Source organism: Lithobates pipiens, unplaced genomic scaffold (genome assembly GCF_037356315.1).
Source record: "Lithobates pipiens isolate NorthernLeopardFrog02 unplaced genomic scaffold, aLitPip1_a1.2 Scaffold_8, whole genome shotgun sequence".
Classification (NCBI taxonomy): Eukaryota; Metazoa; Chordata; class Amphibia; order Anura; family Ranidae; genus Lithobates; species Lithobates pipiens.
In genome coordinates, this window is record NW_027507903.1 from 665668168 (window position 1) to 665692206 (window position 24039).

The 24039-nt window shown below is 47.9% G+C and overlaps 1 protein-coding gene across 1 annotated transcript in view; it reads right to left on the minus strand.

The window, feature by feature from the left end:
* Window positions 1-1121: 1121 nt before the first annotated feature.
* LOC143961884 (phospholipid scramblase 3-like) overlaps window positions 1122-24039 on the minus strand; it is a 31252-nt gene continuing 8334 nt past the window's right edge. Inside the window, exons 3-6 of the mRNA XM_077471219.1 lie at window positions 23581-23765; window positions 13163-13324; window positions 8656-8817; window positions 1122-5870 (exon numbers count right to left, since the gene is read on the minus strand). Of these exons, the coding sequence (XP_077327345.1) occupies window positions 5829-5870; window positions 8656-8817; window positions 13163-13324; window positions 23581-23765 (551 nt within the window). The 3' untranslated portion in view covers window positions 1122-5828. The remainder of the gene's footprint in view (window positions 5871-8655; window positions 8818-13162; window positions 13325-23580; window positions 23766-24039) is intronic.

The following is a 24039-nucleotide window of genomic DNA, read 5'->3' on the forward strand; positions in this document are numbered from 1 at the left end:
AGAACTGACAAAAGAATACAAATTCTTTATCAGGTAAATATGAAATATTGTAGATGAAAAGTTTGGTTTTATTTTACATCAGCAGGTGGAGCTCTAGTCTCCTTTTCACCCCTAAGCCTTCCATCATTCTCAGCTGTGCTGAAAGAAGCCTGTTATTTAACCGACTCGATTTCTCATTGCAGCAGTGACTCCGCCCCTATCAGACAGCCCAATAGGAAGTTTTAGTATTAAGCTAACTCATGGTGCTCTGGGAGTCCGTGGTCAGGGACGATGTGTTTATTTGTCAAACAAAGTGTGTATTCAGTATACTGCATATGTATTTGTCAGACGATGACTGTATACAGTATATGGTTCACAGATATAATAAAATGAACCCCAAATCATTCGAGTTAACCTTGAAGTTTTGAAACACTTGCAATTTTTATTTATTCGTTTAAAAATGTAAAGCAGCCGATCTTCAGCCTGATCATTATAGGTATGGAATGTACAGAACACGTCTATCTCTATACAATGGATAAATCATTTGATTTGTTCTTGAGTGTTTGGTCCCTGAGGGTGGCTGTATAGGAAAGCCAAGAGCAAAAAGGACAAAAAGGAAAAATAGAGGAGGGCTGGGCATGACAGGGTTAACAGGGTACAGACAGGGGAAAGGTCTTACCCGATTGGGGGGAGCCTGGGGAAGGAGGGGTCAGAGGAGTAAAAAGGAGCTGGCCCTTCCCCCCAGCATCAGAGCAGTGTGGAGGAACAAGATGATGGATGGATGGAGGCCTGCAGGGAGGGGGCTCCGGGGACACCGGGGTGTCTTGTCAAATAACGTCCTCCATCGGATAGTGTCCGCTGTGTACTGCGCATGCGCAGTACACAGCAACACAGATTCCGAAAATTGCCGAGGATGAACGGCGCCTGCCCCGTGAGTCCAGGTTCAATCCCCACTATCCAAGTGGACATAGAGTAGGAATAAAAAAGAGCCGAGAGCAGCGAGGCCGAGGCCTCTAATATTCACAACCCTATGTCTGCTTGGATGGTGGGGCTACCAGTTCCACTCACGGCGCAGGCGCCGTTCAGCTTCGGAGATTTTCCGAAGCTTCGTCTCCTCCGTACTGCGCATGCACTATGACACTATTTGATGGCCGGACACTATACGGCAGAACACCGGGACAGAGTTTGCAGCCCTCACTACCGCAGTACGGAGCACGCGGGCTCTGCCCCCTTGAAGGTGAGATGGTGGGGGGAACTGTCCAGCAATGGCCGCTGGGCCTACGGGCGCAGAGGCTACAAGGCATCGGGGGACTGAGGTGGCACTCCCCCCTCCCTGGACGGAAAGCGGCTGGTGGGTGCTCCGGTTGGGTGTTCCCCTGGGAGGGCTTTTGCTTGCTGGGGACTGTAGGTCGGGGCACGGTCAGTGTCGGAAGAGGAGGAGGAGCCCCAGAGACAGTCGGCGGTGATGGAGGCATGACCTGCGACTGGTGGGAGCCGACCCATCCTAGGCAGCCGGGTAAGTCCATTTAAAAATTTTTCTATTTCTGGGCAGTCTGCGGGTTAGCGGAGGTGGTTGGGGTGGGCCTAGGCCATAGCGGGAGGGGATGGATACGTGGTCATGTTTGCCCGCGGGGGGTTCCCCCGGTGCTTTCAGCCCACAGTCACGCCACTAGCAGGGCAATACGGGAGTGCAGAGGTTGCCGGGTTGGGTGTAAGGCAGTGGGGCTCGTCAGCAGCTTGGCTGGCGCAGGTGGGGTGGACATGGCTGGGGATGATGGGGGGAGGCTGCTGGCACACAAGCCGCCATTAGTTAGCCGACTCGTACTCAATGGGAGGTGTATGGGTTTTGAGAGGCCTCTAGGGGTGCACCTTACACCGGGGTCCATTGGGACAGCTGTGCAAGGTGGGTCTGGGGTACTGTTCTCCCGGCTGCCATGGACAAGTGACAAGCCAGCTGAGGCCAAGAGAGCATAGAGCACAATGGGGGGTGAGGCGGTACGGCCTGATCTGGCAGAATTTTTCTAGGATTAGTTAAGGTTGTTTTTTTTTCGATATTATGGTGGGAGTGAGTGGGGGAAAGAATCCCGGACATTGTTCAGCGCTTCGGTTAACGGAAGCGGTGGATGGAGCTCACAGGGGAGTCTATGGGGACATGGCCTGGTGGAGGGGCATGAGCATTTCTGGCTGAGGAGGGTGCTACGGGTACTTGCGGTGAGATTGCAGGGACAGTGGTTGGAGGAGGCGGCTTCTGTACTAGGCGAGGGCCGAATTGGTTTTGTTTAAGTTCAAAAGGGGACGGCAGATTTTCTCCCCTGGGACCGGGGCGGGGGCCACATGGATAAAGGGAGGGACGGCGCAGCGGAGGCATGGGTGTCCCGTCCTACCGGTGGAAAATAGTGGGTTGGGCGCATCTGAGGTATGGGTGTCCCTTCCTACCTGTGGGACACTGTGGTTTGGGTCCATCTGGGGTAGGAGAGTCCCTTCTTAACTGGGGGAAAATGGTGGGACGGGCCCATCTGAGGTATGGGTGTCCCTTCCTAACGAGGGGAAAAAACGGTAGGTTGGGCTCAGCTTAGGGATGGGTGGCCCTTCCTAACTGCGGATGATAGTAGGTGGGGCCCACCTGGGGTCTAGGTGCCCCTGGCCTGACTGGGAATTTGGTGGGTTGGGCCCATCTGAGGTATGGATATCCCTTCCTAACTGTGGATAGCTGGGCCCATCTGTGGTATGGGTGTCCACTTCCTAACTGTGGATAATGGTGGGTTGGGCACATCGGAGTTATGGGTGTCCCTTCTTGACTGTACAAAAAATGGTGGGTTGGGCCCATCAGAGGTATGGGTGTCCCTTCCTAACTGGATAATGGTGGGTTGGGCCCATCGGAGGTATGGGGGTCCCTTCCTGACTGGATAACAGTGGGTTGAGGCCATCGGAGCTATGGGTGTCCCTTCCTGACTGTACAAAAAATTGGGGATTGGGCCCATCAGAGGTATGGGTGTCCCTTCCTGACTGTACTAACAACTGTGGGTTGGGCCCATCTGAGGTATGGGGGTCCCTTCCTAACTGTGGATAACGGTGGGTTGGGCCCGTCTGAGGTATGGGGTCCCTTCCTGACTTTAAATAACTGTGGGTTTGGCCCATCTGAGGTGTGGGTGCCCCTTCCTGACATTATGGGGGTATTATTGGGGTATCAATTAGGTTGTATCTGGTAGTATGTAAGTGGTTAATTGTCCCTGAGCCGGGGGTATTGGCGGCTGGGGGCCTTTGATTGGAGGGAGAATACAACCGGTAAATTATAAGTATGTAGGTCTTTGAAGACATTAGGCAGGGCATATGCTGAGGTGGGTTTATTGGTTAGGCATTAATGGTATGCTGGCCTTAAACGTGTTTTCTTGTGAATGGGGGATCTAAGGGGTTTGTGGAGAAAGGTTGATGTGGCCATTCTATTCCAACGGAAAATAAGCAGGAGTTGTGAGGGTGACATTTTTTTTTCCTGGTTTCTTTATCGGAACGGGTATTGGGGGTCAGAGCAGGCTAGTGGCTGTGATTGGGCAAATTATGTGCATGCAGCCGGCTCGACAGGTTGTGGGGCTTCCTTCCAAGGCCGGTGGAGTATGGTGCCCTGACACATTCGGCAGGCAGCTGGCTTTATAATTTGTGTTCACGGATATTGTTTATGGTGGTGCTGGCCGTGCAGGGAGGGGTGACTCGGTTGGGGTGCTGTCAGGAGCTTTCACAGGGACTTTATGGGGGTGATACAGGTCACAGCACTGCGGAAGTCATGTCTACCTGTGGGTAGGCTTCTCTGTCATTTGGGGTGTAGAGGTCTGAAGTTAGGGGTTTATCGGTGCCATTCACCTCCCGGGGGTGGGAACGTCATAGCAACAGCTTGGTCTGGCTTACGGTGGGGATGTACCCCGGGAGTTGTTAGGCGGCACCAGAGTAACTGGGGGGTTCGTTGTCCCAGATGTCGGCGGTGACCCGGAATTGGCCTTTTTCGGTAACTCACAGGGTGGATGGTACTTCTTTATAAGTTAGGACGAGCACTGATAGGGTATCGGCTATCTCGTAAGCGCAAGGGTCACACTGTGTTGTTGGAGATTCGGTGGCAGGTTTTCACCCGTTGGGGGTTGTAGGTTCACCAGTCTGGGAAGTTTTTTTTTTGCTAACGGCTTTTTGCTAACGGCTTTTAGCCGAAGTACGGGGGGGGGGGGGGGGGCAAGGCTCTGTAGGTCACCTGCAAGGATATTTGGGAATCCCAGGTGCTTGGCTGGAGATCTGTATATTTAGAAGGTGGGGGGGGGCATGGTGGCTACATTAGGACTTGTCTCCGATGTTCAGAGTTCAAGTCCGTGGGCTGAAAGGGTTTAACGGTCTTAGGTTTTGGGGGCAATGGTTTTCGTCTTATTTATTCGATGTGGAGCCGGCCAGGTGGGGGTCGGTTAAGAGCAGGTTAAGCACATTTTCAAAGGTAACTGCGTAAATTCCAGTGGTATGGTCTCGCCCACCTGTTGCAGGATTATAGGAGGGATTATGCTAGGAGGGTTTTTGTTGGGGGGTATGCGGGTTTTTTCATGCCTGTTGTGGTTACGCCTGGTGGGTTCTCTCTTCTCTTGCAGGTGGACCACAAGGCCTGGGCTAAATATTGGGCCTCATCTGGGTTGAGGGGGACAAGAGGTGCAGGCAGTAGGTATGAGGGGACAAACTGGGGCATTGCTAGATGAGTAACAGGTGTTCATTAGTTAGGAGTACTGGGCATGCTAGGGAGCAGGATGGTGTCGGGAGGGCATAGCGTTGCACGACTGGATGAGGCCTCTGGACGTTGTGGTGCTACATGTCGATGGTGATTATTTGAGCTTACAGTCCATGTGGGAGATAACGAGGGGTATGCAGGTAGATTTAGGCACCCTGAAGGGCTTTCCCGGGTATGCTGATTGTGAGGTCCGACATTATCGCTCGGACGATTTGGAGATTGGACCACTCGGTGGAGAGGGGGGAAATATCTCATAAAAATGGTTAAAGGGGGTGTCAGCAGATGGTGGGTTAGGAATGGATAATTGGTGGTGTTTCGGGGTGACGGGGTTCACTTCTGTGCTGGGGGGATTAAGATGTGGGCCCTGGGGTTGCCGGATGGCATCCAGAGAGCGTTGAGGGTGGTAGGGGCACCCAAGCGTAAGGTTTTCCCCCTGGGCGCTGTGGCGGGTGTTGGTCTTTGCAGGTGAATAAAGAAACCTCGGAATAAGGACAGTTTGGGACCCATTGGTGATATGGACCCGATGGTGGTATTAAATCTAATGGTGGTTTAGCTTGAATTTGGCTAATGGGTGCACTGCGGTCAGCTGACTGTCTCCGAGCAGTATTTCGGCTATTATCATATATAAAAGGTACTGCAGTGCATTTACTAAACAGATGGTATGTGGAGGGTATGCAAAGACCAACGCGAAGATCAGATGTTTTTTTTTATGGTTATGTTCATTTAAATTTATTGGTTAATAAAGAGGCTGCTACGGACAATATTTACTCCAACTTGGTGTGGTTTCTATTAATTGGAAATGGTATGGGGGTTGGAGTAGGGGTTGGTCAGGCAGTATGGGAGGTATAGTACATCTGTTATTCAATGGTCATGCTATAAGCAGATCTCTGGGGTGTGATTGGCTGGCCTGGGATAGCACTGCCCCCTGGAGGACTGAACTAAATTACTGTGGAATCAGGACCAGCAAAGAGGTGATCCAGATAGAAAAGTGGGGGTGTCCTCTGATTGGCTCATCTCTCCAATATATACACGGTGTGATGTCATCGACTCCACTCCACATTGGTGAGGACGCTAGTCAAACCCCTTACTGGTGCACACATCAGGAGTTATTTTTGCGCCTGCGCTCTTCTTCCAGAAAGTCCTGAAAAACAAAGTTCTGGTTACAACAAATGACCATTCCTTGACCAACAAACTGTTACAACAAATAACCATTCCCTGGCTTCTAAAAAGCAAGGCCCGGATCGAGAGAAAATAAAATAAAAGATAGTACAGGACAGGCATGACGGTGTGAGAAGGGGAAGCAACTATGGGGTTAAGGACTGTAGGTGGAGAATGGGGGCGAGGTGGATTGGTTGGAGCAACAGGATGAGGAGGGGCTTGTGGTAGTTAGTTAAGGGATAGCTGGGGTCTCCTGGACAGCAGAGAAGGGACAGGTGACAAGAAGGCAGTTTCCCACCCACCCTCCCTGTGTTTTGTTTGGTTGGTTTGCTTTATCTCCTTGCAGGTGCAATATGAGCAAAGGACGTCATGACAGCTGATCGTGTGGTGGTGGTTGGTCTTTTGGAGGTGGAAGAAAATACGGCTGAGATGGAAGTGTGGGGGGCTCATCGGTGGTATGTGCCTCTCTGGCGTATTCCAGTTATTAAGGTTAGCTGGAATACGGTAATGGTTGCGCTGGGTTGTCTCCGAGCTGGTGTGTCATGGTCGGAGGCCAGGTATGGTAAAAGGTCCTGCAGTGTTACAAGTGGAACAAGTTGGAATTCTGGGTGCCGTCGTAAGACCAAACAGGCTGATAAGTTGTTTTTGTTACTAAAAAGGCTGCTATGGCCATTTGTACTCCAATTCATGTGTGGTCTCATTATTTAGTTAATAGCAAGGGGGGGGAGGTGGTGAGTACTCATGGGCGGGCAGACACAAAACAAGGTGGGACACCTTATCTACACTGGTCATGAGCTAAAAGGTACACTTCATTACCAAAAGTATTGGGACACCTGCCTTTACATGGCATCCCAGTCTTAATCCGTAAGGTTCAATATTGAGTTGGCCCACCCTTTACAGCTATAACAGCTTTGAGGTCAGGCCAGTTAAGTTCCTCCACCCCAAACTTGCTTATCCATGTCTTTATGGACCTTTTTTTGTGCACTGGTCCAAATTATTTGGTGTAGGGGGGATTATGGTGTCGGGGGTTGTTTTTTTAGGGGTTGAGTTTGGCCCCTTCGTTCCAGTGAAGGGAACTCTTAAGGCATCAGCATACTAAGACATTTTGGACAATTTCATGCTCCCAACTTTGTGGGAAGGGTTTGGGGACGGCCCCTTCCTGTTCCAACATGACTGCTCACCAATGCACAAAGCAAGGTCCATAAAGACATGGATGAGCGAGTTTGGGGTGGAGAAACTTGACTGGCCTGAACGGAGTCTTGACCTCAATCCCATAGAACACCTTTTGGGATTAATTAGAGCGGAGACTGCGAGCCAGGCCTTCTAGTCCAACGTCAGTGCCTGACCTCACAAATGCTCTTCTGGAAGAATGGTCAAACATTCCCATAGACACACTCCTAAACCTTGTGGACGGCCTTCCCAGAAGAGTTGAAGCTGTTATAGCTGCAAAGGGCGGAGCCAACTCAATATTGAATAAAAATAATTCTGTTCCCTTAAACCCAAAGAGAGACACTGCGCTATCCGTCTATCAAGAGAAAGCTGCTAACGCACTAAAACTGGATATTTTAGTAGAAAATGTACAAATATTGTGAAAAGTGTAGCGCTTAAACAATTATATTAGAAACTAAAAAAAACATTAAAAAAAAATATATATAACGTCCATGCGTTTGACCACACAGATTTATGTGTAATATATAGTAAGTGAAAATAATACAATAAATATACACCAAAGCCTTGTGCTTATATGTGAAAAAAGAATATAAAGTCTCTATAAATCCAAAGAGATATTAAAATCCAGCGTATACAGTGACACTTCAAACACGTCCTCCGATCCGATGGAGGATTGGCATGCAAACACCCGTGTGATGATACCACCACCCAGGGCTTACCAGATATACATGACCCAAAAGAACATATATTCTGAGGGTCTTGCAAGCTTTCTAGTTTCCATGGACTTACTCTGGGGTCGTTACTCTGGGGTCGATGTCTATGAAGACGAAACACGTTGGGAGGACTCCACTGCCTCCTATTTTTATGAAAAGCGCTTATTAAACTACAGAAATGTGAGTTTATTATTAATAAATCTTATTTTAATGGAATTACACTATATGGTCCCATGTTTTTTCCTCTATGTGACTGTTACTTTGAACCGGGTCTTCACATGTTTGGAGAAAATCTACTGTAGTTGGAAAGATTATTTGGAAGATCGCTTGGCATTCTAACCATTTGCTGGTTTGCGGTTCTGGCATTTCAACACTGGTCAGTCTGAGTTTCCACGGAAACCAGAAAGCTTGCAAGACCCTCAGAATATATGTTCTTTTGGGTCATGTATATCTGGTAAGCCCTCATCTGTTAAGGTGGTGGTATTATCACACGGGTGTTTGCATGCCAATCCTCCATCGGATCTGAGGACGTATTTGAAGTGTCACTGTGTACGCTGGATTTATATATCTCTTTGGATTTATAGAGACTTTATATTCTTTTTTCACACACAAGCACAAGGCTTTGGTGTATATTTATTGTATCATTTTCACTTACTATATATTACACATAAATCTGTGTGGTCACACGCATGGAGTTCATGTGCGTGTGAAGGCAGGTGTCCCAATACTATTGGTAAAATAGTGTATCTAAGGGCAAAATAGAAATATACATTGCAGTGTTCCCTCCATGATCACACACATTGCAGTGTTCCTTCCATCTTCACACACATTGCAACATTCCCTCCATGATCACACACATTGCTGTGTTCTCAGGCTCAGACTCACAATGAACAATGTGCAGGCCATCAGCATGGCTTTCATGGAGACATTGAGGTCCATCGGGAAATTGATAGTATAGTTGTCTTTCATGCTGAACATCTCCTTGCGTAACCCTCGCCACACACGTGTGATGACCCCGACTTGTGTTGTTTTGTCAGAAGATAGAACCTGGAGGTAGAAGAGAGGGGATCATGGTGACCACCAAAGTGTCTACATGGAGAACATCAATTATAGAAAAAAGTCATATTACATATTTATAGTTGAAAAGGAAGGAATTTTAACAGTTCCTCCTTAGATTATTGAGACCCTGTTTTAGGTGACATGTTCAGTGTTATAGTTCCAAAGGTCTAATGCCGTGCACACACCGACCGGACTTTCCGGCAGACTAGGCCCGACGGTCTTCCCGACTGACGTTTCAGCGGAGTTCCGATGGACTTTCCGAATGAACAGACTTGGCCACACACAATCACACCAAAGTCTGACGGATTCGAGCGGGATGACGTAAGACCGGACTAGAATAAGGAAGTTCATAGCCAGTAGCTAATAGCTGCCCTGGTGTCGGTTTTCCTCCATCGGACTAGCATACAGTCAAATGGATTTTTCCACCGGACTTGAGTCCGTCGGAAAGATTTGAAACATGTTCTAAATCTAAAGTCCGTCTGATTTTTTTCGACAGCAAAGGTCCGATGAAGCCCACACACGGTCGAATTGTCAGACGGATTCCTTCCGTCGGACCTTTGCTGTCGAAAAGTCCGGCCGTGTGTACACGGCATAAGGGTTGAAACCTTTCCACATTCGCCATCAAAAATTAAATAATAACACTTTGTCTTGCAACTTTAGAAACTAGTGGAGAACCTGCTACGTTGATGTGAAATTGCCATTGACACGTATGTTACAATTATTACAATTTGTCCAAATGTTTGAATCCTGAAGAACGGAGGTGACCAGTGAGAGAACCACAAAGAGGACCCCAAAGTGCAACATGGCAGTTTATTATAATTCTACCTTAAGGCCAAATGTCTGTGGACCCTTGACCATCACACCTATATGAGCCTGCTGGACATTCCATTCCAAAACCATGGCCATAATATGGAATTGCCCCATTTGTAGTTATAACATCCTCCACTCTTATAGGAAGGCTTTCCATATGATTTTCAAGGGGGTCTGTAGGAATTTGTGCCCATTTGTGAGGTCAGGTACTGAAGTTGGATGAAAAGACCTGGCTCACAGTCGGCATTCCAATACATCCCAAAGGGGTTCCGTTGGGGAAAGGTCAGAGCTCTGTGCAGGACACTCGAGTTCTTCCACGCCAAACTGGTCATGCCATGTCTTTATGGAGCTGACTTTGTACATGGGGGGGTGGAGGGCACAATCATGCTGGAACAGAAAAGGATCTTCACCAAACTGTTACCACATGGTTGGTGGGTAGGGATGAGCTTCGTGTTCGAGTCGAACATACGTTCGACTCGAACATCGGCTGTTCGTCCGATGCCTGTGGCCAATCATAGCTCAGGCTGTGTAGTGCACGCCCCACACTATATAAGGCCGCCAGCGCGGCGGCCTTGTGTAGTGTGTTGGCGTCTGAAGCAGTGGGTGTTCTGTGTACCTTCAACACAGTACACACCAATCGTTTTCGGCCGATTTTCGATCTTGCTGTTGTGTAGTGGTTGTTGTCTGCGTGCCCTGACCGCAGTATACACCGCTATATTCACCTCACCTATATAGCTAGTGAGAGCCACCTATCAGTGGTACCTATCAGTGCCCCTTAGTGCCACCCATCTGTGCCACCCATCCGTGCCATCTTATCTGTGCGCGTCTTTGCCCATCAGTGCCGCCTTATCTGTGCCCATCGGTGCCGCCTTATCTGTGCCTATTAGTGCCGCCTTAACTATGCCTATCAGTGCCTATCAGTGACCACCAGTGCAGCCTATCAGTGCCCACCAATGCAGCCTATCAGTGCCCACCAGTGCAGCCTATCAGTGCCGCCTCATCAGCGCACTTCAATGAAGGAGAAAAATGACCTGTTTGCAAAATTTTATAACAAACTATTAAACATGATTTTTTTTTTTTGCATCTTTTTTTGTTTGTTTAGCAAAAAATAAAACTCCCAGCTGTGATTAAATACCACCAAAAGAAAGCTCTATTTGTGGGAAAAAAATGATAAAAATTTCATTTGGGTACAGTGTTGTATGCCTGCGCAATTGTCATTCAAAGTGCATCAGCGCTGAAAGCTGAAAATTGGTCTGGGACTGAGGGGGGTTTAAGTGCCCAGTAAGCAAGTGGTTAAAAACGTACCAGTTGAAAATTACAAACAGATTCAACTTAACACAACAAACCTACACAGTCCCTGTCTTGTTTGCACTGCCTGTATACTGCTGTTCTGAGTATATAGGGCCTGGGGGCCACACGCATTTCCTTTTTTTAATATGGGTACGGGGTTCCCCTTGATATGCGTACAAGACCCAAATAGGCTGGTAATGGGCAGGGAGGGCTACCCATGCCATGTTTCTTAATGGTTTTCAACCATATTGCAGGAACCAGATATAACATTAAAACCGCAAGCAGTTTTCAATGATGTTATTTCTGTTTAATGTCATTTTGTGCAGGGACTGTTCTAAACACGGGAAACACGTGGCACTTCACAGGCATACTACAGACACCCCCCAGGCACCATATTTAAAGCAATATTTCACTTTTTTTTCCACTTTAATCGTCATTAAAATCAGTGCTCCCGCCAAAACGGCCGTTTTTAAAACTTTTTTTTGCATTGATACATGTCCCCTGAGGCAGGAGCCAGGTCCCCAAACCCTTTTTAGGACAGTATCTTGCATATTAGCCATTAAAATTAGCACTTTTAATTTCAAACGTTCGAGTCTCATAGACTTCAATGGGGTTCTAACGTTCGTACGAATTTGGGGTCCGTTCGAAAGTTCTGGTGCAAACCGAACCGGGGGGTGTTCGGCTCATCCCTATTGGTGGGGCACAATTGTCTACAATGTCATATGCTGTAGAATTACCAGTACTCTAGTTCTCCATTTATGCAGCAGAGAGAACACCAAGACTGGAGGAGAGATGGCTATGTCATCTTGACAGGGCATATGAACAGACTACCCTTCCAGCTTTTTTTTTTTTCAAAACCCCATTCAAGTTATTAAAAGGGTGATTTGTGTGCAAAATAAATAGTGAAGATGTTTTTCTTCCTCTTCATGAATAGGGAATGGGATGAGCCGAACACCCCCCAGTTCGGTTCGCATCGGAAACATGCGAAAAGCCAATAAATTTGTTCGAACATCCGAACACCGTTAAAGTCTATGGGACTCGAACATGAAAAATCGAAAGTGCTAATTTTAAAGGCTAATATGCAAGTTATTGTCATAAAAGGTGTTTGGGGACCCGGGTCCTGCCCCAGGGGACATGTATCAATGCAAAAAAAAGTTTTAAAAACTGCAGTTTTTTTTCGGAAGCAGTGATTTTAATAATGCTTAAAGTGAAACTATAAAAGTGTAATATTCCTTTAAATTTCATACCTGCGGGGTGTCTATAGTATGCCTGTGAAGGGGTGCATGTTTCCCGTGCTTAGAACTGTCCCTGCACAAAGTGTCATTTCTGAAGGAAAAAAAGTCATTTAAAAGGGCTCACGGCTATAATGAATTGTCAGCTTCCCGTAATACAGAGAACAGTCATTGATAAAAATAAAAGAAAAAGCGTGGGGTTCCCCCCAAATTCAATTACCAGGCCCTTCAGGTCTGGTATGTATATTAAGGGGAACCCCGCGTCAAATAAAAAAAAATGACGTGGGATTCCCCCCAAATATCCATGCCAGATCCTTCAGGTCTGATATGGATTTTAAGGGGAACTTCATGCCACATTAAAAAAAAAAAAATGGCGTGGAGTTCCCACCTAAAAATCCATACCAGACCCTTTATCCGAGCACGCAATCTGGCAGGCCGCAGGAAAAGAGGGGGGAAAAGAGCGCCCCCCCTTCCTGCACTGTACCAGGCCACATGCCTCAGCTTAGGGAGGATGCTTTGGGGGGCTGTGACCCCTCAAAGCAACATGTCTCCATGTTGATGGGGACTAATCCCCACAACCCTTGCCCGGGCTTCCCCAGTGACGTGCGGGTGACCCCGCCCCCCTCTGATGTAACAGAAACCTGCGTTAAATCAGAGGTGGGCGGGGACACCCACACCTCACTGGGGAAGCCCGGGTTTCCCCTTGTCTCAGAGGGGGGCGGTGTCACGTGACGGTTGGCCCTTTGAATCTTCCGCGAACACCCCAAATTGTTCGCTGTTCGGCGAACGGGCGAACAGGCAATGTTTGAGTTGAACATGAGTTCGACTCGAACTCGAAGCTCATCCCTATTCATGAACAACAAACCAATAGAAGCCCACAGCGGGCAGGAAGCATGACAGATATTCTCACCTAAACCACCATGCAGAGGCAAACTGATGACATTTTCTACAAAGTATTATTTCTAAGGAATGAAATATTTGGTGTTTCTTGATAGACTGACCTTAAACTCCTGGTCAGACATAAAGCCTTCCCCCCATCCTGGACCTTTCACTTTAAGACAAACAAGTCCCGATGGATCCAAGATGTCAAATTTTATGGAAAAACTTGTCCATTCTTTGTATATGTAGCCGAGGAGCTCCCCAGTGGAACAGAAGACCTGCAACTATAGTAATAAAAAATTGTTACAAGAGGTTGTCTAATGAGCTTGGTCGTTCATACCTAGAATGGTGCCTGGACTGTCCAATGATAACATCTGAATTTATTCCCTGGCTTTAATTAAGGCAGAAACATATAACTAACCAGCTGACCAAATATTGTATCCACCTGGATCTACAGTTTTATATTTCATCAGTCCCTTTAGTCCACAAAGCTGTGCTTTTGTTCTCACCAGTCCTAGAGGACCATATTTTGTATCACGCCACTCCTACAGGCTTGCATCTTGTATTTCACTCTCCAGTCCGTACAGTCTTTCTTACCAGTCCTAGAAACCCCCTGTAAATGTGTGCCTTATATCTAACCAGTCCTACAAGACCAAGGATTTTATCATAGTGTTTCAGGTCTTTTCTCACCAGCTGTTGAGCAGACATGTACTGGCCATCGGGGACTACAGGGAGTTTCCCGGTGGGCCGATGGCTCAGTGGGCCGGTCAGGTGCAGTCCTGGAGCCGCTCTTCTCTGACAGTGAGTGATCGTGATTTCACTCCTGTTGGGCGGAGCAGCTGCCGTCACTTGCTGGAGAGAGCATTAGGCATTCTGCTCCCTCCAGCCTGCAGGGGGCGATAGACTGCTGGCAAACGTTCCATCCTCTCTCCTCTTATCACTTGTCACTTATCACATGACTGGAGAGAGGAATGAGAAGCTGCCTTAAAAACTGTGAGTACACGTGAGAGGGGGAGGAGAGGGAGGACACTCTGATGTACGGGGAAGTGCTGATGAAGACACTCAAAATTAAAGTGGGCCGGTCATGATGAAGTCCAGGGCCAAATGTTTGTCCCAGTCCAGCCCTGCTGTTGAGGATCACCTAAATAGTTAACCCTATGTAGTGCTCACCCCCGTAAAGGGGCGCTGATTTGCCCGAGGTTCTTTTTGGAGTTTAGTGCAACAGCAGCCAGGCACACAGCAACAGACACTCCTCTTGCTCAATGAACAGTCTAGAGGTTGCCTTGTTTAACTTTATTGCTAAAAACCTTGGCTCAAGGTGCTGTAGGATCAGGGCTCAAGTCCTGCGGGAACGCATGGGAACGGAGTTCCTGTACTTTTTCCACAACAGGAACTCAGTTCCCATTAGCAGCTGCGTCCTGCAAGACTTTGAAGTATGTGAGCTGTATGGCAGGTGCTACACCAGCAGCTGCCGACACAGCTCGCAATAGTAAGTGCCGCACACCTGACCATTCAGGCATTGCCAGTAGGGGGCCTCATGACAGCTTCAGCTTCGATCTACCTGTCAATCACAGCTAGCTGATGGGTAGAGCAGGTCTAGGTCTAGCTGACGGGTAGATCAGCTATTCTGCTCACAGGACATGCAGGGAGAGAGGTGAGCTGAGGGAGGAACATCAGTTTGGGGTGGTAAGCTGGGAACAATACCTGGCGAAGTTTAATGCCAGGAGGGAAGTTTATGTGGAAATATATGAAGGGTTGGAATAGCAGCAAGTGTGTGTTGGAGCCCCTGCAGAGTTTGCAGCCCCCCCCAAGCTAACATACATCTCCTAAGCAGGAACACATCACTATCTCCCCAAGCATTCTGTCCAGATAATGTGCAATTCATTTATGACCTTTCTATTTAACCCTGTGTTATCCAAACTCTGTTCAATGAAAATCTTGGGTGGGAGTTCCCACACTTTTTTCCCCAGGACTTGACCCCTGTGTAGGATACTCGATAAAAACACATTCTCTATTTTGTCCTTACTTTATAGGATTATCTGCTTAGTCAATGACCAGAGAAATGAACAGCACCAAGACACCAGCAGAAATGTCTCCAGCTAGGCAATCACTAATATTATCGCACAAGGGGCTAGTAGCAGCAACAGTCACCAGGATCCTACACTCAGGTGTGTACTCACAATGGACCTGGATACTTGGAACCCTCCTTCCAATGTCAGTCAGACATTCTCCCAGTGAACGCTCCAGACCAGATCCTCATTGAAATCCCTTGATCAGCTCCAAAGATGGTGGGAAAGAGGCCCCACAGGTATGCCACAGCTAGGACCTCTATGAACACAGGTAGAGCTAGAGTTGGCTGCCAAGAAAGGCAACATCCCTTAAGGCTGGCAACTTTTCCTACTAAACATTGGACAAGAACCCAGCTGCCTCAGGCCCTAAACTATTTGTGCACTCTCCCAGCCACCATCTTGGCTTCCTCCCCCAGGGTTTGACTGAAGATATATCAATATTCAGGCTTCTGATCTGCCTCCCCCCATCCATTATATTCTGGAATCCTCCATAACTCTGGGGGGAGCAATCAAACCTGCAGCCCAGAATAGCCCAAAGCAATCACAAACTGCTCCACTGATTACAGTGGACCCAAAATGAACAAAATGTTACCTTGCTTTCCTAGGAACCTATCTAGGAGGGTGCTACACCTACAATAGACCTAACTAGTCCTAGAGGACAATCGCTATCTAACAGCGGTGAGAGGGGATCACATGCCTTGCATTTATCAGTCTCACCAGTTTTAGAGGACCACACCTTGTATCTCACTAGTCCTTAAAGATTATGACTTGTATCTTACTATTTCTAGAGAACCATTCCTTGCATCTCACCAGTACTAGAGAACCATATCTTGTATGCCACCAGTCCTAGAGGATCATGCTTTGTATCTCACCAGTCCTAGTAGTCCATGTTTTTTTTTTTCAGCTCTAGGGGACCGTGTCTTGTATGTCTCCAGTGCAAGAGGTATCTCATCAGTTCTTGAAATCCACATTTTGAACATTCGGACACTAACTAACACTTTGTGGGAAACAGTGACACTCATAGCCCTTGTACACATGGCCGGAGATTCCGACGGAATGTTTCCTATCGTTTTGTCGGCTATTCCGACTGTGTGTGGTCTGCATCGGACTGTTTCCGTCTGAATATCCGAAGGACCACGTTTTCCAACTTGCCAGTAAAATTTTCCGACAAAATGCCCCTATCGGACATACTCCGATCATGTGTAGCCTACTCCGATGGAAAAAGTGCCATGCATGCTCAGATCAAATTCCTAGACCAAAGCTATTGGCTACTAGCCTGAACGTAGTCCCGTCGTAACGAAATAACGTCATCACCTTATGTACAATCGGATTTTCCGACAATTTAGTCCGACCGTGTGTATACAACATCACTTCCGGAATTAATCCATCGGAATTACTCCGACGGATTTGGTTGTCAGAATCTCCGACCGTGTGTACAAGGGCTTACAGTAATCAGTGCTAAAAATATGCACTGTCACCATACTAAGGTTTCATTAGTTAAAAAGGTGCGATGTTACGGAGATGACGTTTACAAGCTTTTGATAACAATTGGATTTTGGCTCTGAAAGGACAGGTCAGAGTCTAGGATTAGACCTAACACCCCGGTGTGAGGGGAGGGATTGATGGTTGCATAATTGACCTTGATGGGAAAGTCATGGAGGGGGCATGGGCGGGGGATATTATTAGCTCGGGTTTAGAGAGATTTAGCTTAAGGGTGTGGTGTGACATCCATGCTGATATGTCAGTTAGTAAGTTAGTAATAGGAGAGGAGACTGAAGGAGTGAGGAGAGGAGGGTCATACGGTCAGCAAGCGGTTAAAAGCCCTTCAGAAACATACAAGTGTTACTACTGTGAAGAGACAAGAGTTTGTGCGCCAACTGAATGAAAGGAGACTTCTTGTATAGTTTCAGTTTCCTGATTTACATCACTTGTAGTAACACAATGAGATGACACAAGAGATGTATAACAAGTAAACAGCTTAGGACTGTGACTGCAAAAGAAGTTCATCCACAGAAGAGTGAAGGGAATTCGGTGCATTGCATTATTTTATAAGATATTGGTTACTTTTGAGATACTTTTGGAAAAGACTATAAATGGTTACATCACTTTTCAATTCTCAGTATAAAGTTACATAGTATACTTGTCCTCCTAGTTATAGTTACATAGTAGGTGAGGTCGAAAAAAGACTCAAGTCCATCAAGTCCAACCTATGCGTGTGATTATATGTCAGTATTACATGTATGTTGCAGTCGTTCAGGTGCTTATCTAATAGTTTCTTGAAACTATCGATGCCCCCCACTGAGACCTGTAGAAGGGAATTCCACATCCTTGCTGCTCTAAGCCCCCTTTAACACCACACCGCCCATTGCGTCGGCGGTAAAAAGGCCATTATTTTTAGTGGCGTTTTACCGCCGGATTTGCGGCGCATTTCGGCCGCTAGCGGGGCGCTTTTACCCCCGCTATCGGTCGCGAAAAAGTTAAAACCGCCGGCAATGCGCCGCAATAGCGGTGTTTTGCCGGTGGTATTAGAGCGCTGTCCCATTCATTTCCATGGGGCAGCATCGGTGGAGGAGAGGTAAACACACCGCTCCTTCACCACTCCAAAGAAGCTGCTGGCAGGACTTTTTTCTGATGTCCTGCCAGCGCACCGCTGTAGTGTGAAAGCCCTCGGGGCTTTCACACAACACACAATAGTGCAGCTTCTTTAGGGCGGATTGCTATTTCTAACGCTATAACGCCTGCAAAATGCCCTGGTGTGAAAGGGGTCTTACAGTAAAGAACCCTCTACGTAGTTTAAGATTAAACATCTTTTCTTATAATTTTAATGAGTGGCCACGAGTCTTGTTAAACTCCCTTCTGCGAAAAAGTTTTCACCCTATTTTGGGGATCACCAATCCGGTATTTGTATATTGTGGGGTCACCAGTCCGGTATTTATATATTGTGGGGTCACCAGTCTGGCATTTGTATATTGTGGGGTCACCAGTCTGGCATTTGTATATTGTGGGGTCACCAGTCTGGCATTTGTATATTGTGGGGTCACCAGTCCGGTATTTGCATATTGTGGGGTCACCAGTACGGTATTTATATATTGTGTGGTCACCAGTACGGTATTTATATATTGTGGGGTCACCAGTCCGGTATTTGTATATTGTGGGGTCACCAGTCTTGTATTTATATATTGTGGGGTCACCAGTCCGGCATTTGTATATTGTGGGGTCACCAGTCCGGTATTTGTATATTGTGGGGTCACCAGTCCGGTATTTGTATATTGTGGGGTCACCAGTCCGGTATTTGTATATTGTGGGGTCACCAGTCCGGTATTTGTATATTGTGGGGTCACCAGTACGGTATTTATATATTGTGGGGTCACCAGTACGGTATTTATATATTGTGGGGTCACCAGTCCGGTATTTTTATATTGTGGGGTCACCAGTCCGGTATTTATATATTGTGGTGTCACCAGTACGGTATTTATATAATGAAATCATATCCCCTCTCAAGCGTCTTTTCTCCAGAGAGAATAAGTTCAGAGCTCGCAACCTTTCCTCATAACTAAAAGAAGAGAACAGGCACCTCCAGGTTAGAACTAGTAGCATTTAATGAATTACAGGTGCAATTACCCACTTACATCAAAGTTATGTGAAGTCCGGCACATGTCCTATCCTGATTTTCCAATGAAAAGCTCTCATCAGTCTTTTTCTGTCCGGAATTCCAATTGTGTGTACACGGCATAAGATGTAAGTATAAGATTTTTAGTACATCCTCTAAATCAGGGCGTCTCAAACTGGTGGCCCTCCAGCTGTTGCAGAACTACAATTCCCATGAGGCATTGCAAGGCTGACAGTTACAAGCATGACTCCCACAGGCAGAGGCATGATGGGACCTGTAGTTTTGCAACAGCTGGACGGCCGCCAGTTGGAGACCACTGCACTAGATGGCAGCAAACGAATGCACATACTGTATATGTCCCGTAAGCTTGAGAAAGTAGCGCAGCTGTCTTGTTAGTCAGAGCGCATGCTCCGAAACTTCATCGCGACCAAAAGTGAAGCCACCGCGCCCCAATGCTGCATTCCGCCACCGACGGACAGCTTCAACCAAGCCTCGGGCACAGCCCTCCCGGAAACCCTGCTGGACAGGATTCTCCTCTCATGGAAAAGCTGCAGCAACGCTAAAGCGCCGGACGGCTGCCACATCAGTGTGGATAGGACAGATGCTGGACTTCCATAACTTTTATGTAAGTCTAGTTCTAACCTAGAGGCGCCCGTTCTCTTCTTTTCTTTTGCATATCCTGGAGTTTGCTCTCAACTTATCTCTGAAGGCTTGCCCTGTTGTATGGACTTTTTGCAAACAATATACAGGTCTTTTTTTTCCCTTTCTCTACCCCAACCCCCTTCATTTCAGTCTCAGCCCCTCTCCATTAATATCAAGAACTCCATAACAAGGACTAAATTGATGGACTTCTTTATCATGCATATCACGTGACAGCGCCACTATCCCCTATAGTTTTCCTCATAACTAATATCCTCCAGACCCTTTATTAGCTTTGTTGCCCTTCTTTGTAGTCGCTCCATTTCCAGTACATCCTTCCTGAGGACTGGTGCCCAGAACTAGACAGCATACTCCAGGTGCGGCCGGACCAGAGTCTTGTAGAGGGGAGAATTATCATTTTATCTCTGGAGTTGATCCCCTTTTAATGCCAATATTCTGTTTGCTTTGTTAGCAGCAGCTTGGCATTGCTGAGCCCATCACCTACTAGGACCCCCAGGTCCTTTTCCATCCTAGATCCCCCCAGAGGTTCCTTCGCAGTCTATAAATTGCATTCAGATTTTTGCCACCCAAGGTTTCCGTTACATCAGAGGGGGGTGGGGTCACCTGCACGTCATTGGGGAAGCCAGGCTTTCCCATTACGTCACAGGGGGGTGGGGTCAGGTGACGGGTGGTCCCGCCCTCCTCATATAAGAAGTGTCAGGCTGCCGGGATCCCTGCAGTGTCTCCGGTGGAGACAGAGGGTGGATGGATGCGCTACGCTGGAGGGAGAGATCACCGGTCGCTGGATCAGATCAGCCATCGCTGGACCCCGGAGAGATGATCATCCGTCGCTGGATAGCAAGAGTGGATTACCACCGCTGGAATCTTTTTTTAATTTTTTTTTTATTTTTAATAAAGGAATTTTGCAACGGTGTGTGTGTGTTTTATTAACTATTTTTTACACTTTCTTTCTGAAATGGTAGGGGTACTTTTGTACCCCCTTACCATTTCAAACAGGGGGGAGTGGGATCTGGGGGTCACCATGTTAAAGGGGGCTTCCAGATTCTGATAAGCCCCCCCGCCCACAGACCCCCACAACCACCGGCCATGGTTGTGGGGATGTCCTCATCAACATGGGGACATCTTCCCAATGTTGAGGGCATGTGGCCTGGTATGGTTCAGGGGGAGGGGGGCGTTCTCTCGCCCTCCCTCTTTTTCTGTGGCCTTCCAGATTGTGTGCTCGGACAAAGGGTCTGGTATGGATTTTTAGGGGGAACTCCACTCCATTTTTTTGGGGCTTGGAGTTCCCCTTAATATCCATACCAGACCTGAAGGGCCTGGTAATTGAATTTGGGGGGAACTGCTTTTTTCTTTTTTTTTTTTTATCAATGACTGTTCTCTGTATTACGGGGAGCCGACAATTCATTATAGCCGCGAGTGATTTTAAATGACTGCACGGAGAAAAGTCTGTTCATTTTGAGTACCGCGCGGCTCCCCCATCCCAAATAGCACCTTGTCCCCATGTTGATGAGGACAAGGGCCTCTTCCCGACAACCCTGGCCGTTGGTTGTCGGGGGTTTGCGGGAGGGGGGCTTATCGGAATCTGGGGGCCCCCTTATTAAATCCCGGCCCCCACCCTATGTGAATGAGTTTGGGGTACAATGTACCCCTATCCATTCACCTGTGAAAAAAATGTAAATAAAACACAACACACAAGGGTTTAAAATAATTTATTGCACAGCTCCGGGGGTCTTCTTCCATCTTGGGGGGTCTTCTCGCCAGACTCCTCCGCTATCTTCTGCTCTTTTACTAGCTCTTTTACTAGCGGAGGAGCCCAGCTTTCTTCTTTGTCACCGCCATCCGGGGGTCTTCTTCCAACTTGGGGGGTCTTGCCCCCCTCTTCGGGGGTCTTGTCCCCCTCTTTGGTTCTTCTTGCCAGGCCTTCGCGCCTTCTTCCAGCTCTTTTACAAGCAGTGGCCCAGTCTTCTATCGCCGCCGCCTTCTCTTCTTCTTGTTCTTCTTCCTTGAGATGTTGACTCGACGCGCTCTCTGGCCGCAATGACAGGGATGCGGCAAGAGGATGCTGGGACTGTGACATCATAATGGGCGGGGACATCACCCGGTGACCCCGCCCATTGTCCCTATATAAGTCGCGGTGCAACACGTCCCTGTTATTACGGCCAGAGACAGCGATGAGTCAACTTCTCAAGAAGAGAAGAACAGAAGGCGGCGCAGACAGTGGCGACAGCGGCGACAGAAGACCAGGCCACCTCCAGTAAAAGAGCTAGAAGAAGGAGCGGAGGACCGGCAAGAAGAACTGAAGAGGGGGTCAAGACCCCCGAAGTCGGAAGAAGACCCCGGGCGGCGGTGAAGAAGAAAGCCGGGCTCCTCCGCTAGTAAAGGAGCTAGCAGAAGATAGCGGAGGAGTCCAGCGAGAAGACCCCCCCAAGATGGAAGAAGACCCCCGGAGCTGTGCAATAAATTATTTTTAACCCTTGTGTGTTGTGTTTTAGTTACATTTTTTTCACAGGTGAATGGGTAGGGGAACATTGTAACCCATACTCATTCACATAGGGTGGGGGGCCGGTATCCAGGGGCCCCCTTATTAATGGGGGGCTTCCGGATTCCGATAAGCCCCCCGCCCGCAGACCCTGAAACAAACGGCCAGGGTTGTCGGGAAGAGGCCCTTGTCCTCATCAACATGGGGACGAGGTGCTTTGGAGTGGGGGGCCCCCTTCCCCAAAGCACCCCCTCATGTTGAGGGCACGCGGCCTGGTACGGCTCAGGAGGTGGGGGGCGCTTGCTCGTCCCCACCCTTTCCTGACCGGCTGGGTTGCGTGCTCGGATAAGGGTCTTATATGGACCTTGGGCGGACCCCCACGCTGTTTTTTTGGCGTAGGTCTTCCCCTTTAAGTCCATACCAGGTGACGGGACCAGTGGCGTGTCACTCTCCCCACCGAAGGTGGCGACATGGACTTTTTTTTGCTAGTCCCGGCTAACCGGAGCCGCGTTAAAAATGAACAGACTTTCCTCCGTTGTGTGGGCAAGTCCGTTCATTTCAAAAGTACATGAACTTTAATGGCATCCCAGTCTTAGTCCGTAGGGTTCAATATTGAGTTGGCCCACCGTCTGCAGCTACAACAGCTTCAACTCTTCTGGGAAGGCCGTCCACAAGGTTTAGGAGTGTGTCTATGGGAATGTTTGACCATTCTTCCATTAGAGCATTTGTGAGGTCAGGCACTATGTTGGACGAGAAGGCCTGGCTCACAGTCTCTGCTCTAATTCATCCCAAAGGTGTTCTATTGGGTTGAGGTCAGGACTATGTGCAGGCCAGTCAAGTTTCTCCACCCCAAACTCGCTCATCCATGTCTTTATGGATCTTGCTTTGTGCACTGGTGGGCAGTCATGTTGGAACAGGAAAGGACCGTCCTCAAAGTGTTCCCACAAAGTTGGGAGCATGAAGTTGTCCAAAATGTCTTGGTATGCCGATGCCTTAAGAGTTCCCTTCATTGGAACGAACTAAGGGGCCAAGCCCAACCCCTGAAAAACAGCCCCCACAGCCTATAATAAGGCTTACCTATAGGTACAAACAATCCATGGAAGTTTACTTCCTCTTTAAGAGTTCCCTTCACTGGAACTAAGGGGCCAAGCCCAACTCTTGAAAATCAACCCCACACCATAACCCCCCCTCCACCAAATGATTTTGGACCAGTGCACAAAGCAAGGTCCATAAAGACATGGATGAGCGAGTTTGGGGTGGAGGAACCTGACTGGCCTCCACAAAATCCTGACCTCAACCTGATAGAACACCCTTGGAATGAATTAGAGCGGAGACTGCGAGCCAAGACTTCTAGTCCAACATCAGTGCCTGACCTCACAAATGCGCTTCTGGAAGAATGGTCAAACATCCCCATAGACACCCTCCTAAACCTTGTGGACGGCCTTCCCAGAAGAGTTGAAGCTGTTATAGCTGCAAAGGGCGGGCCAACTCAATATACCAAGCCCAACCCCTGAAAAACAACCCCCACAGCCTACAATAAGGCTTACCTATAGGTACAAACAATCCATGGAAGTTGACTTCCTCTTTAAGAGTTCCCTTCACTGGAACTAAGGGGCCAAGCCCAACTCGTGAAAAACAACCCCCACACCATAATTACCCCTCCACCAAATAATTTGGAACAGTGCAAAGGTCCCTATTGTATGGCTAATCAATCTTTCATACCTTGGTGTCCCAGTCACAGAAGTTTGAAGGTAGGAAAAGGTTGAGGACATTATTTCCTTGGGCGTTGTTCACCTTTAAATCCATCCGAGGACCACAACACTCCCGCTGCTCGGTGGCTTGGTACGCAAGTTGGCCATCGGTGCCAAACAAATCATACGTAGTATAGCTCTGGAATGTGCTCACCCCTGAAATGACAGAATTATAGGAAGAATTTAGTGAAGAAAGTCAAATGTCTATGGGGCGGGGGGGGGGGGGGTTTCTACAATAATAGATGACATTTTGCTACATCCATCCGCCTTCCGATGGTAAATTCACATCTACTGTTTGTGTAATCCAAATATATGAAGATTTCCAGATTAAAAACAAATGTTATGTCCTTTTTTTTCGTAAACCCTCCTACTGGTGGGAGAAGCTAATCAAGAAATGGGGACCAGAGCTCCACCTGGTGGCTGGGTATGA